Source organism: Palaemon carinicauda, chromosome 1, assembly GCF_036898095.1.
Source record: "Palaemon carinicauda isolate YSFRI2023 chromosome 1, ASM3689809v2, whole genome shotgun sequence".
In the NCBI taxonomy this organism is placed as follows: domain Eukaryota; kingdom Metazoa; phylum Arthropoda; class Malacostraca; order Decapoda; family Palaemonidae; genus Palaemon; species Palaemon carinicauda.
In genome coordinates, this window is record NC_090725.1 from 205,804,102 (window position 1) to 205,823,000 (window position 18,899).

The 18,899-nt window shown below is 39.7% G+C and overlaps 1 protein-coding gene across 2 annotated transcripts in view; it reads left to right on the top strand.

The window, feature by feature from the left end:
• Positions 1–18,899, top strand: part of LOC137653611 (major facilitator superfamily domain-containing protein 6-like) — a 55,758-nt gene that overhangs the window by 4,062 nt on the left and 32,797 nt on the right. For both annotated transcript variants that reach the window (XM_068387165.1, XM_068387172.1), the window contains exons 2-6: positions 4,183–4,379; positions 9,094–9,248; positions 9,657–9,880; positions 10,055–10,216; positions 10,337–10,500. In XM_068387165.1, the coding sequence (XP_068243266.1) occupies positions 4,244–4,379; positions 9,094–9,248; positions 9,657–9,880; positions 10,055–10,216; positions 10,337–10,500 (841 nt within the window). In that variant the 5' untranslated portion in view covers positions 4,183–4,243. The remainder of the gene's footprint in view (positions 1–4,182; positions 4,380–9,093; positions 9,249–9,656; positions 9,881–10,054; positions 10,217–10,336; positions 10,501–18,899) is intronic.

An 18,899-nucleotide genomic window follows, 5' to 3' on the forward strand; every position in this document is an offset into this window, starting at 1 on the left:
ATCTATGAAAGAACATAAAACTCAATTTACATTAGTTTCGGTTGATTTCAATGCTAAATTAGGTAAAAAGAAGAGAGGAAATCAGCAATAGGTAAATTTTGAGTAGGTGCAAGGAATGACAGAAGACATACTAGTAGAATTTGCTGAAAGAAATAATTTTAAAATCATAATTTCTTTTTATATAAAAAGGAACATAAAAAATGGATATGGATAAGCCCAAAAGGAGAAACGAAAAATAAAATAAAGTTTATTCGCAGTGAAAAGGTTAATTAGTTAGATATGTAACAGTATTAAACAAGTTAAAGTCAAGCGACCATAAAATGGCGAAAAGCAAAATTTCCTTAGATCTAAGAAAAAAAAGAGAAAAATTAAATTTAAGAAAGAAAATAAACATTCTTGTAATAAGAGGAAATCTGATGAGTGTAGTTTAGCAATAAAAAAGCAGATACTCCCAGTTATAAGATGAAATGAAAGCAAATAAAAAAAAAAATAACAGTAAATCAGCAAAATTTGTATTGGAATCGGCAAATGAGATAGGTGGAAAACTTCTTAGACATGATAAATGAAAATTATCAGAAGACCAAAAACCTAATAAAGAAAATATGGGAAATGAGGGTAAAATCCAAGATAGATGGAAAGAATTAGCAGATCTATCAAAAACAACAAACAAACCAAAAATACGATCAGACCAAAATTGAGGAAACCCTAAAAAAATTATGGACCTTAAAATTGCTGAAAAGAACACTTGAAACAGGACGCCAACAGATATCTGCTTTAAAGGATGAAAATGGAAATGTTATCAACAAAACACATAAAATTATGAAAATTGCAGAGTTTCTATACAATATTATACAATAGTGATATAAGAAATACCTTTGTCAATAGAAATAATGTGGCACCTGATCTGGTAATAAATGTAACAGTAGAAGAAGTAAAAAAAAGGCATTAAAAGACACCAAAAGAGGCAAGAAAGTAGAAGAAGATGGCCAAACAATTGATTTAATAATAGATAGAAAACATTTCATAGTTGTAACACTGGTTGAACTTTACATAAATTGACTGAAAGAATGCTCTATACCTACGGCTTGGGAAAATTTATCATTATACTAATTTTCAAAAGGCCTGAAAAATTCCCGCAAAATAGGTTCATTCTCAATAATATATAAAATAAATATTTACTGAGATCATACTAGAGAGATCGAATAGAAAGACAGATAGGCTTTAATCAACCAATAGAGCAGGCAGTTTTTAGAAGTGGGTCTTCAACAAATTACCATATACATGTAATTAACCAGCTAATGGAAAAATCAACAAAATAAGACAAACCACTATTTGTGGCACTTATAGACTACGAGAAAGCTTTTGATTATGTCAAAGCCTCAGCAGTAATGAAAGCCCTTCAAAGACATGGAATAGATGAATCTTATGTTAGAACACTTCAAGATATTTACACAGGAAGAACAGCGATCCTAAAGCTACTTGAAGATAGTGAAAAAATTCAGATTGAGAAAGAAGTTAGACAGGAAGACCCCATCTCTTCTAAACTCTTCACAGCATACCTAGAAGAAGGTTTTAGAATATAGATTTGGGAAATGTGGGAATAGATATTAATGGTGAATACCTTAACAACTTAAGATTCAGATGACATAGTTGTGTTTAGTTAATCATGGGACGATTGACTAAAGGAATGTAGGACTGAAAATGAAGTAAAACAAATATTATATATATATATATATATATATATATATATATATATACATATATATATATTCATATATATATATATATATATATATATATATATATATATATATATATACGTGTGTGTGTGTGCGTGTATATATATATATATATATATATATAAATATATATATATATATATATATATATATATATATATATATATATATATATATATATATATATATATATATATATATATATATATATATATATATATGTGTGTGTGTGTGTGTGTGTGTGTGTATGTGTGTCTTTTCTTCATAATCAAGAAGTTTCGTATTATAGTGAGACTTCAAATAAGAGTGTTTATAATATCTTGTCAGCTTTTATTACAATTCTCGAAAATTTGCTTTGAACTTTAAAAGATTGAACTTTTCGAGGATCCTGGCCACCCTCACTTTCTATTTTTCATCAGGTGAGTCGTGAACATGTCATGCGTATCCAATGAGATTAATTATTTCTTTTTTATTGGTGATATTCGTTTCAACTCTCTTATTCGTCCTTGGCGAAAATTCAAACAGGATTTCAGTGAAAGGAAGAAAGATTGCAGATGTTTTTAAGGAATGCAAAGGTGTGGACAAACTCAAGTAGGTTTGGGGAATTCCAAATTCACTTTTGAAGAGATATATCCATGTAACGTGTTGGTAAACAATCACTGGTAAAAGGACACGAATGAAACTCAATAACAGTGTATTAAATAAATACCAATGACGTATGCCATATTCATTTAGTCTGCTTTTAGAGTAGGTACTTTGAAGAACTCTTCTTCGTAAACCCTTTACTTTCTCTTTGAAGGTTATTCCATTATCTAATATAAAAAAAAGGGGGAAAGTAAATTATACTCGTTATTTTATATGCTGTTTATTTAGGAATGCAATTGATTTACTGTATATCAATCTTCATTCAGAGTTGTAATTTGCTGATAAATTTCCCGTATTTTCTTTGATTAAACTCTTATATTGATATCTTTCATTATTAAGATTTTTAGATTCTTGGTATCTATGCTTAGAATTCTCGTACCTAAAATGAGTGAATATTCTTAGGTAATAGGTTGGCCAGGGCACCAGCAACCCGTCGAGATACTACCGCTAGAGATTTATGGGTCCTTTGACCGGCCACACAGTACTTCATTGGATCTTTCTCTCTGGTTACGGTTCCCTTTCCCTTTGCTTACACATACACCGAATTGTCTGGGTTATTCTTTACAGATTCTCCTCTGTCCTCATACACCTGACAACACTGAAATTACCAAACAATTCTTTACCCAAGGGGTTAACTACTGCAATGTGGCTACTTTCCTCTTGGTCAGGGTAGAAGAGACTCTTTAGCTATAGTAAGCAGGTCTTCTAGGAGAAGGACACTCCAAATTCAAACCATGGTTCTTTAGTCTTGGGTAGTGCACTATTCTATCTAATTTCTCTTCTTCTTGTTTTCTTAAAGTTTTTATATTTATAAAGGAAATATTTATTTTAATGTTTTTACTGTTCTTAAAATATTTTAGTTTTCCTTTTTTCCTTTCCTCACTGGGTTATTTTCACTGTTGGAGCCCCTGGGCTTATGGCATCCGGCTTTTCTAACTAGGGTTGTAGCTTAGCAAGTAATAATAATAATAATAATAAAAATAATAATAATGATGATAATAATAATAATAATAATAATAATAATAATAATAATAATAATAATAATAAATATGTTAAAAATTCAATGGTGCAACTATAATGCTAAACTGTACTCAAATCTTTTAACGAACTAGAGACTAACAAGTAAGAAAATCGTGCTCAAGCATTTTCTTGACAGTCCATTGGGCAACATTTGCTCCCAGACAATATGTTACAAAAGCGTACCAGAGTGGAGTGTAGGCTACCTTGGAACAAAGCTCTACAATTCTTCCAGGTTTGATTTTATGAAGCTGAAGTAATCTATCATTGCTGACACAAGAATATCCTTCTCTCACATTATTTTCCAAACATAGAATAAGGCAATAAGGTAAGGTAAGTCTCTCTCTCTCTCTCTCTCTCTCTCTCTCATATATATATATATATATATATATATATATATATATATATATATATATATATATATACAGTATATATATATATATATATATATATATATATATATATATATATATATATATATATATATATATATATATATATATATATATATATATATATATATATATATATATACAAACATTTAAAATCAAATATTCTTAGCCTTAGCAGAGGGTTCTTTTACCATAAAAGCATATCTTTATTTTATAGCTTTATAGCTTTAAAATTATGATTAAATCCTGAAAATAGTCTAAATTATATCCATCTCCAAGGTCTCTCTTCCTAGGTACATAAAGAAAACATAAGGATAAACAAATATTCAGATACAAAAACCCTAATTGGTATTAATTATATTTTAGTTGAACATTATTTTTCTTTTCAGAATAAAACAGAAACGCTAAGAATAAACAATTCCATAGGAGCAGAAACAGAGTCTTTTCAAGATGCAGATGGCCAAATTCCATGTGTGGTCAAACAAGATTAAAACGTTTTTCATAGAAGAAATTAAAAACTTCACAAAAGACTTCATCAATCCTAGACATATCCTCCTAAAATGCACTTACTTCTTTTTATTATCAGGTAAGAAAGTATTCCTTTTAACTAATTATATTTCCGGGTCGAATAATTAAGCCAAAGCACAGTTGGACACAGGAATTCATGGTACACCTTGCTCTAAAGAAATGCACCCAGCCACACCGCTACAGCACGGAGAGTCCCAGTGCCTAACCCCAGTCCATTACCTGTGCCATCTCTCCCTACATTATGACAGGATGCACTTCACTCGAGTGAGGTGTGCCAAGGACTACTGTGCCGAACTGTACAATTTGTGTGCTAAAGTCCTAAACATTTTTTTTTTATTTTTTTAATCTAGGTATCGTAAACTAGAGTTAAGATCATTTTAGAATTCAGAAGGTAGAATGTAGGTTTGCCATTGACAAGACTCTAGCCAAGTGGCAACTCTGAAAACAAATTTGCCCATCAACAAAAATTGCTGGTAGATTAGTGATCCAGAATTGGAGGAATTAAAGTATGCTATACCATGCTTTAGTTCCGTAAATTTCATCTTGAGACGGTGGCAAAAGAAAAGTTGAACCGAAGATGTTTATGAGTGTGTGGATGAGTGTGTTGAAAAAATTTGGATGTAGTGGCCGGAGGCCTAACAAATAGGCCGATCATGACAGGGATATCAATCATCATTCGATGCACCAACACTGAGGAAATCTTATGCTGCTGGTTGCATGTTGATTGGTGGAACGTGGCACGTGCTATATATAGTCTATTTTTTATAGCGGTGCATATTTGCACCCACTCACAGGGGTGCCCTTTTAACTCGGAAAGGTTCCTGATACCTGATTGGTCGGAAGTATTTTTGTCCGACCACCTTCATTGTTCTCGAATAATCACCAAGTAATGTGAATTGAAACTTATTTATTAACCTATATTTCTCCATCAGATATATCTTTTGTCAATAAACAATGTGAAAGAATAAATATATAAATAATCGTCTTGGTAAGTTTAAATTTAATAACACAATCCGCCGAAGTCAACGACAGCAGCTTGTTTTCGGATGCACGCTTTGTAATTTTGTAATTTTTCACATATTTTAACGCAAACTGCGGATAAATTACACCCAGCATAAGTTAAACATGTTATTATAAACTTTCTTTGAATACCAGAATTTACCAAAAACATGGAATTAATAAAACCCGATATTTGTGAAAATTTACGGGGAGGTAAAAGAACAGCCTGTAGCGGCCTGGCGGGAAAACGATCCCTTCCTATTTGTAGACGCAGTTTTTTTTTTCTTTTGTAATATAGTTCGGCCTATTCCTTTCAGTTTAAATAGTCTTGCATTGTCTCTCTTCGTATTATTTTGCTTAGTATTTTCCCACATTCCTGTTCCTCACATATCTATCTATTTTCCCCGATATCCCTTCTTTCATATAGGCCTATGTGATATCCGCACTACGATTCCTTATGTTTTGTACCTTAAGTCAGTAAGCATGTAAATAATAATAACAACATAAATTTCATGCTGTGTAGAAAGTATAACCTATTCTGTAAACCTGAAATTAAGCATAGTATTTTTTCTTTATTCCCGCATCTACACTATTTTAATGAGACTAGCACGCGCTTCCCTTCAAGCCATCACTTTCGACAGAGGATAAGAAATAAGGAATCGTAGTGCGGATATCCCATTTATGAATGAAGTGATATCGGGGAAAATAGATAGATATTATGTGAGGAACAAGAATGTGGGAAAATAATAAGCAAAATAATACGAAGAGAGACAATGCAAGACTATTTACAGTAAACTGAAAGGAATAGGCCGAACTATATTACGAAAGAAAAAAAAACTGCGTCTACAAGTCAGAAGGGATCGTTTTCCCGCCAGGTCGCTACAGGCTGTTCTTTTACCTCCCCATAAGTTTTCACAAATATCGGGTTTTATTAATTCCATGTTTTTGGTAAATTCTGGTATTCAAAGAAAGTTTATAATAACATGTTTAACTTATGCTGAGTGTAATTTATCCCAATTTGCGTTAAAATATGTGAAAAATTACAAAATTACAAAGCGTGCATCCGAAAACAAGCTGCTGTCGTTGACTTCGGCGGATTATGTTATTAAATTTAAACTTACCAAGACGATTATTTATAATATATTTATTCTTTCACATTGATTATTGACAAAAGATATATCTGATGGAGAAATATAGGTTAATAAATAAGTTTCAATTCACATTACTTGGTAATTATTCGAGAACAATGAAGGTGTTCGGACAAAATTACTTCCGACCAATCAGGTATCAGGAACCTTTCCGAGCTAAAAGGGCACCCCTATGAGTGGGTGCAAATATGCACCGCTATAAAAAATAGACTATAGGTCACGCTAAATGGGCTGGGAAGATAATTTTTAGTCAACCCTAAGGAAGAGATGCGAAGAGCCACCGGTTCCAAAATCTTGGCCAACACTTAAAACACGTTGAACCTTTATCCTTTGGGATCGCCATTTCCGTCGATTGAATACAACAACCACATGTGACCTTGAACTTAGAACAAATTTCAAATTTACCTTTCGATGTCAAAAAGTAAAACATTCTATTCAACTTGGCAAGAGGAACAGGATGGTGCAAACCTGATTCCCGTGTCTCGATTAGTGTAGGTGCAATCAGAAATGACTAAGCGCCCAAATTTGAACCTTGACCTGACCTCAGAGGTCACCGAATGACGCAGGACCTTGTATAACAATCGCTTCGTCTCGTGAGGTCTGACACACTCGTTTTTATCACCGACCTTTCAGCTCAGTTAGGAGCCAAACGCGAGAGGGGGTCGTATCAAAGCCTATAGCCGTCCGCGTTGGCAAAGAAGTTAAGACAGGTAATATGTCTGCAATATCTATTAAGAAATGTATTTACGTCCCATGTGTGGCTTGATGATGGTTAAGATGTATAGTGTTGAGTAATATTGCAAATGAGGAAATGTGACATTGGAAGGCAAAGGAAAGATTTTTTTATTGCTATTTCAAAGATTGTATTGTAATCCCTTTTCTTCGCTTTTAAACGTGTTTGGCAGCCTCTCCTAGAATAGTATAATATAATACTGATGTTTAAAAGTAATAAAATCAAAATAAATGATTGTATAAACAAAGAAATGAATGGGAGGAAAGCTCACAGGTCATGTGAGATGGACATGGCACGTGATTCTGTTAAATCCTCAATTTTGGCTCCAAGGCAATGCATCCAAGCAATTCCGGCCTCTAGTGGGTAACCATAGTCGGGAGGTACAAAATGAGCTCTCATACGTTCTAGAAAAGAGAAAAGAGAGAAGCTTCTTGATCCATTTTTACTTATGTCCTTTTCATCTGCCATACTTTTCTACACTGGCAAAGTAACAACAACAATAAAAAAGTGATATAAAAAGGCAGTCAGAACGCTTGTGACATTGTTTCCTTTTTTTTTTTTTTTTTTCACGTGTCATTATTACCGATCACCAGTAAGTTTCTAAGAAAGAAAGGTTCGATTTGTTAGCATATAGTTAGTATATGAAAGATCTAATTCAAAATTGTAATCGTTCTTAGAATATTTTGTTTTGGTTGTCTGTTGCTTCACTTGCAGATTCATTGTTTCTGTTCTTCACTGGGCTATTTTTTCTTGTTGGTGCCCTTGGGCTTTTGGCATCTCGCTATTACAACTAGGGTCATGGCTTAGCTTTTAATAATAATAATCGTAATCATGATAACTAGCTGCAACTCGGGACGGATACTGTTTATGAGATCGGCATTGTCCCTCGTTGATGTCGCTCACTATCATGCAGTTCAATGCATTGTTGCTACATTCAACAGCATATCTAAGAAAGCTACATGATAGTTGTTTCTTTAATTGTAGATATTACCATGGAATTTGGCAAGAACAGAGAAGCTATGTTTTCCATCAGCCCCTAAAATTTTCATTTGATTATGTAAATTTTTCTAGGTACAATTTACTCCACAGCCAAAAATAACCCTTCAACCAAAAAAAAAAAAAAAAAAAAAAAAAAACAACGTTTGTTGTGACTTTTTATGGTACATATCAACATGGAAACTGGTAAGGACCAAGTAAATATCCATCCCACAAATCCCTGAAAATTTTGTCTAGATATGCGAAGCATTCTACAAGAAATTTACGGCGCCACCGAAAATCGGCTTCCCGTGAATACCGAAAAAAGGCTACTGAGACTTTTCTATTGCAAGTATCAATATGAAAATTGGTTTGATGTAGTTCACAAAAAAAAAAAAAAAAAAAAAAAAAAAATGCACAAAACCCTGTGAAAATCATTTGGATATCTGTAAAACTCTAGGAGTAGTTCGTGGCTCTTAACTGATTCTCTCTTATTTCTCTTTCTCTTTGAAGTTTTTCTTGTTTATATATGAAAGATATAATTTAATGCTGTAGTTGTTCATAAATGATTTTATTTTTTTTTGTTTCTTACATATCTTCTAGTTTACTTATTTCTTTGTTTCCTTTCCTCACTGGGTTATTTTTCCCCGTTGGATCCCTAGGGCTTATAGCATCACGCTTTTTCATTTAGGGTTATATCTTAGATTGTAATAATAATAATAATAATAATAATAATAATAATAATAATAATAATAATAATAATAATAGCGTCATGTCAATGGTGTAAAAATTCCATTGGTAGAAATATGATAACATGGAGAGAGAAGATACCATGTCCATGATTGCACTTTTATTTAGACCTGTTTTGTTATGAATGAACATCTTAATCAAATATTAATTTTATTTTTCATTTACAGCCGTTGTGATTCTATGGCCCCAGCTAACAATTCACCAAAAGTCTCTAGGTCTTACTGAATATCAGACTGGCACCATAGAAGCGGTTGTTTCTGCTTCGCACATCATCTTCCCAATCCTTGGTGGCTGCGTGGGGGATAAAGTTGGTAACTACAAGGTAACATTAAGTAATTAAGTTTCCTGAGCCATTAAATAATGATTACCTTTAAAATTCATCAATTCATGAATGGTCAAATATTAAAATAATTGTGTATTGAATATATATGAGATTACAGAGATGATAATAAGATAATTCTTAGTGAATGAGTCTTGGAAGGAAACTTTGATGAAAGGTTAATAAAACTCATTAAATTTGGATTAATTCAAATATGACTCACAATACAAAAACACTAATAATGAAGCCGTGGTCATTCTATTTGACAGCAAAAAAAGAAGTCACTTTCAATGGTGCATCGCTACTTTCTATCTAAAATGCTGCTGACACTTTTGCTGTAGATTCATTCACTTTTCTGATATCATTTGGAGATATGAACTACTGCATTCATTTCGACATTTCTATTTGCAGATACTGATGGCATTTTTTTCCTTAATATCAGGAGTTGTTGCCTATTCTTTCACATGGATTCCATCAGCTGTAATTGAGATTCCTGCTTCCAACACGAATGGTTCATTACCAAACTCTTCCTTTGAAGCCAACAGTTCTGCATCCAGCAGTGTGATAAAAGTAACCGATGAGAATCAGCTAGAAATTACATTTTGGATATACCTTTGTGTTCGACTTCTCTATGCGTAAGGATCGTCTCCATTGAATTTCTATTTCCACCAAATTCTCACATAATATTTCAAATAAAACTACACTCCAAGAATTTACAAGTATCAAAGAAAGGATCCTTATAAAAGAGAATACTTCCAGTTATTTTTCAGTAAATAAAGACCACCTACATACTTTTATTTCACCCACAGGATATTCTTTGCAGTGACATACATCTTCTTCGATGCTGCTGTGATGGCCAATACTCAAAACGCAGACGTCAACTATGGCTACCAAAGAGCTTGGGGAATAATGGGTTCCTTCGTTAGCTCCTACTTGGGTGGGGTCATTGTGGGAAAGACTGGTAGCTTTACGTAAGTAGAAAAGCTTACATGTCCGATTTTACATGATGTTTAATTCTTGATTAATACTTTGATAATACACTATCAAAGCTAGTTTAGTAAAATTAAAGTAAAATTTTCTCTTTGTTACAGGGAGATATTCTACATATCAGCAGCACTACAAACAGTTTCGGCGTTTCTGATGCTTAAAGTTAACATTAACTTTAAGATACCTGCCGTCTCACTTACTAACAACTTCTTCCAGCAGTTATTCACACCAGAACCTATTCTCCTGATAGGGGTTTTATTTTTTGCAGGTTCGTAAACACTGTATTTGACCACTAAATTTAGTTTTGAGTTATGACACAAATGAGACTTATCAACGATTCATATAATGCTGGCTGGGGTGCCCAGTCCAAACTGATATGTATTAATGGCCTTTTCTCTAATGAGGACAGGTTTTTAAGTACTCTTCCTGTTCTGAGGGATCTGTATAGATTGCAAAGGTTATGGGCAAATCTTTGCCCCTTTAGGCACTATCTAACATCAGTAAAAATCCATTTTCACTGTAAACACTTTTTTCAGCATGCTGGTGTTTTTACTGGATAAACAAGTACTTGTGATCCCCTTTTATTACTATCATTATTACTAGCTAAGCTACAACCCTAGTTGGAAAAGTAGGATGCTATAAGCTCAAGGGCTACAACAGGGAATACAACCCAGCGAGGAAAGGAAATATAAAAACAGATAGAATAGTGTGACTGCGTGTATCCTCAAGCAATAGATCTCTAACCAAAGACAGTGGGAGACCATAGTACAGAGGCTATGGCACTACCTAAGACTAAAGAAAAATTTTTCAATTTTGTAGTGTACTTCTCCTAAGAGATGTTTACCATAACTAAAGGGTCTCTTAGACCCTTACCAAGAGGAAATTACCCACTTAACAATTAGAGTGCCATAGTTAACCCCTTGAATGAAGAAGAATTTTTCAGTTATCTTAGTGTTGTAAGAGGTTTGAGGAACGGGAAGAACGTGTAAAAAATATGCCACACAGTTTGGTGTATGAGTAGGTAAAATAATAATGAGCCGTGACAGGAGAGGGATCCAATGTAGTAGTATATGGCGAGTCAAAGGACCCAATAACTTTCAGTATGATACCTTGACCATCCTACTACCTAGAAATAACTAGTCATATTCAAAACAACATAAAACAACACACCAAAATGAATACCGGATAATCAAGTACAAGTGATATCCTTTAGACCTATGATAAACTAATAAACGGTCTATTTTTGGGTGAGATAGCCATGTCGTCCTGATGGAAGTTTCCTTTAGTAGCTTCCTTAGGGTATATATGACTACAGTGGATATTCCCAGAGAATTAAACTAAAGGTTTCCAGAATTCTAACTTCTGGCGCGAGTACCCTTAAGGTTTCCCTTTAGGGTATCGAATAATAACAGTGGACGTATTCTTGACACGCCACATAGGTATCTGCACCCCACATAGCGTTTACGCTTCGAGGGGGAAGTTGGTGGCAAGATATGGGAGGAGCCGTTACAAAGTTCTCCTCCTCCGTTACTGTTATTGGTACTCGGATGACGTCATAAGCGATGCCATCTTGGCCGCCATCTTAGCTGACGTCATCACCGCCCGCGAACTCCATTCCTTTTGGCGTCAAGGCCAGCCCCCATGATATAGTAAGATCGGGAGGGAGCCTGCAAAGGCCTAATAGAGAATAAGGGTGGGACCAACAGGACGACATGGCTATCTCACCCAAAAATAGATTTTTCGCTTCGCTCAAAATCCGTTTTTTGGGCTCAGGCCATGTCGTCCTGATGGAAGTGTACCAGAAAATTAATGTATCGTGGATTTTTCCCTTCAGTAGTGCCTTCGACTTCTAGACAATATTCCTTTGGTCTAATGACCCAAGAGACCTGTGACATTACCGGTATATGTCACTTCAGTTAAGCATGTACTATGTTACTGCTTCCTGCCCCCCCAGCAGGGATGAGTCCTATTGGACTTATAGAAAGTCTCGAAATTACATGATAAATGAAACTCACCCAGCATCAAGAAGCACTATGTTACTGCTTCCTGCCCCCAGCAGGGGTGAGTCCTATCGGACTTATAGAAAGTCTCGAAGTTGCATGATAAATGAAACTCACCCAGCATCAAAAAGTACCTGCCAGTCCCAGAGCAAGGTAATAGGTAAGGTAAGTATAACGTGTTGGAACAAATTACCTCAGTCTAGATGATTTTGTTTAAGTGGCGGAACAATAGAATTTCCTTGTTCAGTTATTTTATACAGAATAGAGGGATATTAAATCTCTCAAACAGTATTTTATTACAATGTTAGGGCGAAATAAGACACATGAAAACAGCAAATTCGTTTATTTGAGCATAAATAAGAATTAGCATACATAAAAGTAATAAATGTAAATTGTAATGGAATGTAAATCAGTTACATAGACTTGGGACATTAATAGAAATAGCTGTGGTATCTGAAAAGGAAAACTTGCCATCACACATGTTAATTCCATAGGAATTATAATGTCTTTCTAGAATGTCTTATATGCGCTTCATGTTTGAAACACGTGGCACAAGTGTTTAGTCTATCTGACTTCACATTAGTATATTTAGAATAGTCCGTAGTGTCACTCGGTGAGACTATTTTCACTATGTTGCGCACTAGGGTCAACACAGACACCCTTAGAGTTAGACTCCCATATAACTCACTGCTCATCGCAGCACTAAGCAGCAGGTTTTAACACACTACCTGCAGCTACCACGAAGTGTTTGATTTCTTGCACCTGCTTCGCGTAGTGTTTAAAGAACACTCTCGATGACTTACAGCCCGTGAATGAGAGATGACTCTCGAAGTCCATCGACTGGAAGAAATTCAGGGAAGAGGCGACTTTCCTGGGATCGTGACATGCGGGTGTACTGTCAGGATCCGCTCTGCGAATGAAGTAGGTGATCTTCGCCCTTCGTTGTTTAAGTGACAAGTCAGAACCCGATGTTTCCCCTTTAAAGAGCTGTCCTCCACCGAAATCCGAAGTTCTTCGAAGATAGACCTTTAGGCTCTCCACTGGGCACAGGGAGACATCTTCTTTCAGACGGCAGATTCTCCAGGGACCCCACCTCTTGGTGGGTAGCTCGTTCTTCGCGAGAAACGTTGGGTCAGGAAAGAGGGTGAGTTTGCCTGTTTCTACGAACTGGATCTGGCCTTCTTCTCTTGATAATATCACAATTTCACTAACTCAAGCCCCTGAGGCTAGAGCAAACAAGAAAATCACTTTCTGAGTCAAATCTTTCAGAGGGCAAGTTTCGTTGTCCAAACCTGAGGCAAAATGTAGCACCTTGTCAAGAGACCAGGAGATGGGTCTCGGAGAGGGTGCGGGTCTGAGTCTAGCACATGCCTTCGGCAACTTGTTGAAGATTTCACTAGACAGGTCTATTTGGAAGGCGTATAGTAAGGGTCTTGTCAGGGCTGATTTGCAAGTGGAAATCGTGTTGGCTGCCAAGCCTTGTCCATGAAGGTGAATGAAGAAGGACAAACAAAAATCCAGTGATATTTCCTTAGGATTTCTAGCCTTGACAAAGGCCACCCATTTCTTCCAAGATGACTCATATTGCCTTCTTGTAGATTTTGTTTTATATTCCTCTAAGAAGTCTAAGCTTTCCTTCAAGATCCCAAACCTCTTCTTGACGGCTAGGGAGAGAAAATTATGCGATGAAGGTCTCGGGTTTTCTGTGATGAAGCGAAGACAGTCGATTTCTGAACTTGTTGGGATAGAACTGGGCCCGGCAGGGGAATTAGCTTGGGTTGTAACTCCAGGATCAATGGGGACCAGTAGCTCTGGGGCCACTTGGGAGCCACTAGGGCCGCTATTCCTTGGAAGGATCTCAGCTTGGTGAGAACTTTTAGCAGAAGGTTGAGTGGAGGGAACAGGTAAATCTTGGTCCATCTGTTCCAATCCAGGGACATGACGTCCACCGCTTCCGCTCGGGGGTCCTTGTATGGGGCCACGTAGCGAGGAAGTTTCTTGTTGTCGCTTGTTGCGAAGAGGTTGCTCTGCAGTTCTGGGACTTCTTGGCAGATGAAGGAGAATGAGTCTGCGTCTAGGGACCATTCTGACTCTATCGGGGCTGTCCTGGATAGAGCATCAGCCGTCACGTTGCAGAATCCTTGTAGGTGAACTGCTGAGAGGTGCCATCTTTTCTTTTCCGCCAGGTGGAAGATGGGCAACAACACTTGGTTGAGTTGGGGCGATCTTGAGCCCTGACGATTGAGACATCTGACCACTACGTCGCTGTCCAGGGTCAGTCGGATGTGGACTGAGGGATGTGGGGACAGCCTCTTCAGGGTGAGAAGGACTGCCATGGCCTCCAAGATGTTGATGTGAAACGTCTTGAATAGGGGAGACCATGTTCCTTGAACTTGACGTTGATGGGAGTGACCCCCCCCATCCTTCTAGCGATGCGTCCGTATGGATGACGACCGAGGGTGGAGGTAGTTGAAGAGGTACCGACCTTTTCAGATTCTTTGCCTCTGCCCATGGCTTGAGAAGTGATCGTAGCCGAGTCGGCAGAGGTCTCTTGAGATCTCTTCGAGCGTTTGATGCGTATCTTCTTCAGACTCCCGATGCATCTTTTAGCTGTGCTCTTAGCACTGGGTCTGTCACTGAAGCAAAGTGGAGGGAGCCGAGCACCCGTTCCTGTTGTCGTCTTGAAATCCGTTTGGATTTGAGAAGTCTCTTGACAGATCTTGCTATTTCCTTTCTCTTTTTCAGTGGAATGGAAAGACGGTGTGACTGGAGGTCCCAATGGATGCCTAGCCATTGGAACTTCTGAGCTGGAGAAAGTCGAGACTTTTTGGTGTTTATCTTGAAGCCCAAATGTTCCAAGAATTGGATCACCTTTGTGGAAGCTTGCAGGCATTCTTCTTCTGATGCTACCCACACCAGCCAATCGTCCAGGTAAGCCATCACCTGGACGCCTTGTAGGCGTAGTTGTTGAATGATTGTCTCTGCGAGCTTCGTGAAAATCCTTGGGGCTATGTTTAGCCAAAAGGGCAGGGCTCTGAAGGCATACTGTCTTCTTTGAATCCTGAATACTAGGTAGGAGGAGGTCTGGCGATTCATTGGAATGTGCCAGTAGGCGTCCGCCATGTCTATCGAGACGGTATATGCCTTTTGAGGCAGTAGGGCTCTTATGTGCTTAAGAGTCAGCATTTTGAACTTGTCGTTCACGATGAACTTGTTGAGAGGGGACAAGTCCAGAATGACTCTGAGTTTGCCAGAGTCCTTCTTGGGAACACAGAATAGTCTTCCTTGGAACCTGATGGACTTTACCCTCTTGATCACCTACTTGTTCAAGAATTCTTGGACGTATTCTTCCAGAACGGGGGTGGAGTGTTGGAAGAATCGGTGGAAAACTGGTGGTGGTGTTTCCCAGCTCCAGCCTAGTCCGTTCTTGATGATGCTGTGAGCCCAATGATCGAAGGTCCAACGATCCTGGAAGAGACGAAGTCTTCCTCCCACCGGAAGCATCTCATTGCTTCTGGTTAACGGAGGGTTTATCTCCTCGGCCGCCGGCTCCCTTGCCTCCTCTCTCTCTGGAGGGATGTCTAGAGGAGTCTCTGCCGGTGCCTCTGCCTCTGGGACGAAAGGTAGTCGACTGCCTCTCGTAGGCGGGAGTGAAGGCTGGTGACTGTCACCACTGGCTGGGGTACCAGTTGGAAGGTTTGTTGGGGCTGAGCCACCAACTGGGGAGCAACGGTTGCAGGAAGCTAGTGTTTAGCCTGACACGGCTGTGGCCTCGGCTTCTTGGACTTCTTCGGTTGGGGGCCCTCATCCGGAGAAGATTTCCTCTTTGCTGACATGCCCCACTTTTGGAGAAGGTTCCTGTTCTCCGTTGCGACCTTGTCAACAATCTCTTTCACCAAGTCATTGGGGAAGAGATCTTTCCCTCAAATGTTGGAGGAAATCAGCTTCCTTGGTTCGTGTTTCACTGCGGCAGACGCAACTCTCTGCAGGCCCTCCGTGCCCTGACGATGCTATAGAAGTCTTTCGTCAGAGTAGCAAGGTGGGTCTTGGCTAAGACCATGTAGACGCCTGGGGCCCTCTGTTCCCCAGCCATCGTCTCCATAATCACCTGGAGGGAAAGGGAGGCAGCCAGCCTCTCTTTCGTGTCATGCTCCCGACAAAGGAGATACTCGGAGAGCTTAGGAAGGTTCTCACTGAACTGTCATCCAGCGATGTTGGCCTCCAACTTTCCCACGGAGAAAGTTAACTGGATGTCCTTCCAGTTTTTGTCGTCGGGGGTTAGGGCGAGGGAGAGGGGCCTACATTCCTCCAATGTAGGGCAGGGTTTCCCTTCCTCCACCGCCTTCAATACAGCTAGAAGAGACTTCTCCGCGAAGGGGAAGACCATGGTGTTTGGAGCAAGAAAGGACGGGTGTTTCTTGCTAAGGGCCGGCACCTTCGAGTTGGTGTAGCCCTTGTCCTTCAAACAGCCGGCTAGCAGTGATTGAGCCTTAGCGTGGTCAAACACAATGACCTCCTTCGGCTTGGTTTCTTCTTTGGAAACAGGTTCAGACTTGAGGCGGATGTAGCAGTCCGGGTACACCTCAAAGCTAGGCCAGAATTCCACCTCTTCTAGGGGGACGGCATCTAGCTGGTCATTGACGAAGATCCTGCCGCTAGTGATAGGCATGTGCTCGGCATGCCTCCATGGGTTAGTCACGGAGCAGGTTGGAAGGTCCTTCACGTTCATCCTCCTCTGAGGATCACGTTGCTTTGTCAAGCGGAGGATTTCTTTCTTGAAATCCTCATCCCTCTTGCGGAACCTCTCCTCGAGGATCGCCTTCATGGCCTGGAAATTGTCCATGGAGTCGTCCGCTCTTGTGGGCATAGGAGTGCATGATGTAGATGGGACTGGTTCCGAGATGACTACGGAAGCGAAAGAGTGCGCAGCGGCGCCTTCTTCTTCGGAGTCGGGAGCCTCTGTAGGTTCCTCTTCTCGACCCTCGGCCATCAGTGTCCTCTCGGTGGTATCCGACACCTCTGACATCCTTTCATCGTCGTCGAGATGGATGTCCTGAAGTGCGTCCGAAACATCTGGGTCGACCATCAGTTGGACGCAGGGGATCTCGGGTTTGGGGATGACAGCATCTGCAGATGCCTTAGGAAAAGATAGGGCCCCGTGGGGTTCTTTTGGTAACCAAGCACCCACTTGCACAGTTTTTCTCGAGCGATGTCCCTTGACTCCGCAGACTGGGGAGCCTCGAACGCCTCGTTGAGCAGGTCCTTGCAAGTCGTGCAAACCTGCGGGTCCCAGTACCTCAGATATCCCTGGGTGACGGAGCAGCTGGCGTGGGTTCGGCATGCCAGGTGGCCGTAGAAATCACGGCGCTGAACGCTGCAGAAGGGGCTCTCACACCAGATGTACCCCTCCTGTAAAGAAGAAAGAGGTACATGAGTATATGCAAGTCTATAATGATAGACTTAGAATAATACTAGATTAGTCCTAATGTAATCTTAATTGAAATATAAGATTCCTTTCCAAGTGTAAGCTTAGGATAGGTAAGCTGGAAATGAAGCAGGAAAGACACATACTTGTGAATCCCGCCCAGCCAATTGCCGTGACCTTACTCCATTACTAACTCTAAGGCTTCCGTTCAGGTAATCCCTAAGGGGGAAGCTATCCCATAGGGATAGAGTAGCATAGCTAGTACTTCCTCCAGGGTATTAGTAGCGGTGAAAGGGAGAGAGCTGATGATCATTCAGCATAGGGAAAAGGGGAAATAACTATCCCCAATTCAAATAGGTCCCGGCAAGGGACTGCGCATGGATGCACAGAGTATGCTAGAAAATTATCTATTGCATAACTATACACCATAGTTTTCTGTCTAGGGTATGTACTATACCACAGATGTACTGGCTACCGTATACAGCCATACAACAGACACTGCCGGCAGGGTTAGAGAAAGATGACAGTCCACTGTCGTAATATGAAATAGGTGGAGCCGGCAGCCTGCCGGCGCATCGGAGGCACGCCGGGCGCCGGTGGGCCGCCAGTTGAGGGTAACCCATTCCAGCCATCAGTCTATGTGGCGGGGAAAGGGAGACGACCACAAGTATTGTTGGCGGACCGCCAACATGTCGGCGACCGCCAGCGGCCGGCAGGCAACCGGCTGTAGGTACCCCTACCCTGTCATCGATCCATGTGACTGAGAGGAGACCTAGGCTAAACTGTCGGCTATTGCCGGCAGAGTTGTGCGACAGTGGACCGGCACTTGATTGAGAGAGAGAAAGCTAAGAGGGAGAGGGGAGGGCGGCAGCTCACTACCCTAACCTCGCCTTCCTCGAGAAGGAGGGTTCAAATGGAAGGAAGAACATTTTATGATCAACCTTCCATCCAGCCGCAGCTCAGCCGGCGGTCGGCTAGGGTTGCGGGTGACGATCCAAGGGAGCACCGAAGAACACTCTAAGATAGCAGGGAGGTCTCCCGCCGGCAGATCGACCAGCCGTTATGCTATCTCATAGCTGAACTATGTAAGGGAAGCTAATCGGCTTGGCCTAGCAGGCGAAAAGACCGGGCCGACCCCACAACCCGCCGGTACTCGGTGAGCTGTAGGACGGTGGACATGGGTGTGATGGCTAGGCCCTCACCAAAGGACAGAGGGGGAGGGGAAAGGGTCCTTGGAAGGGG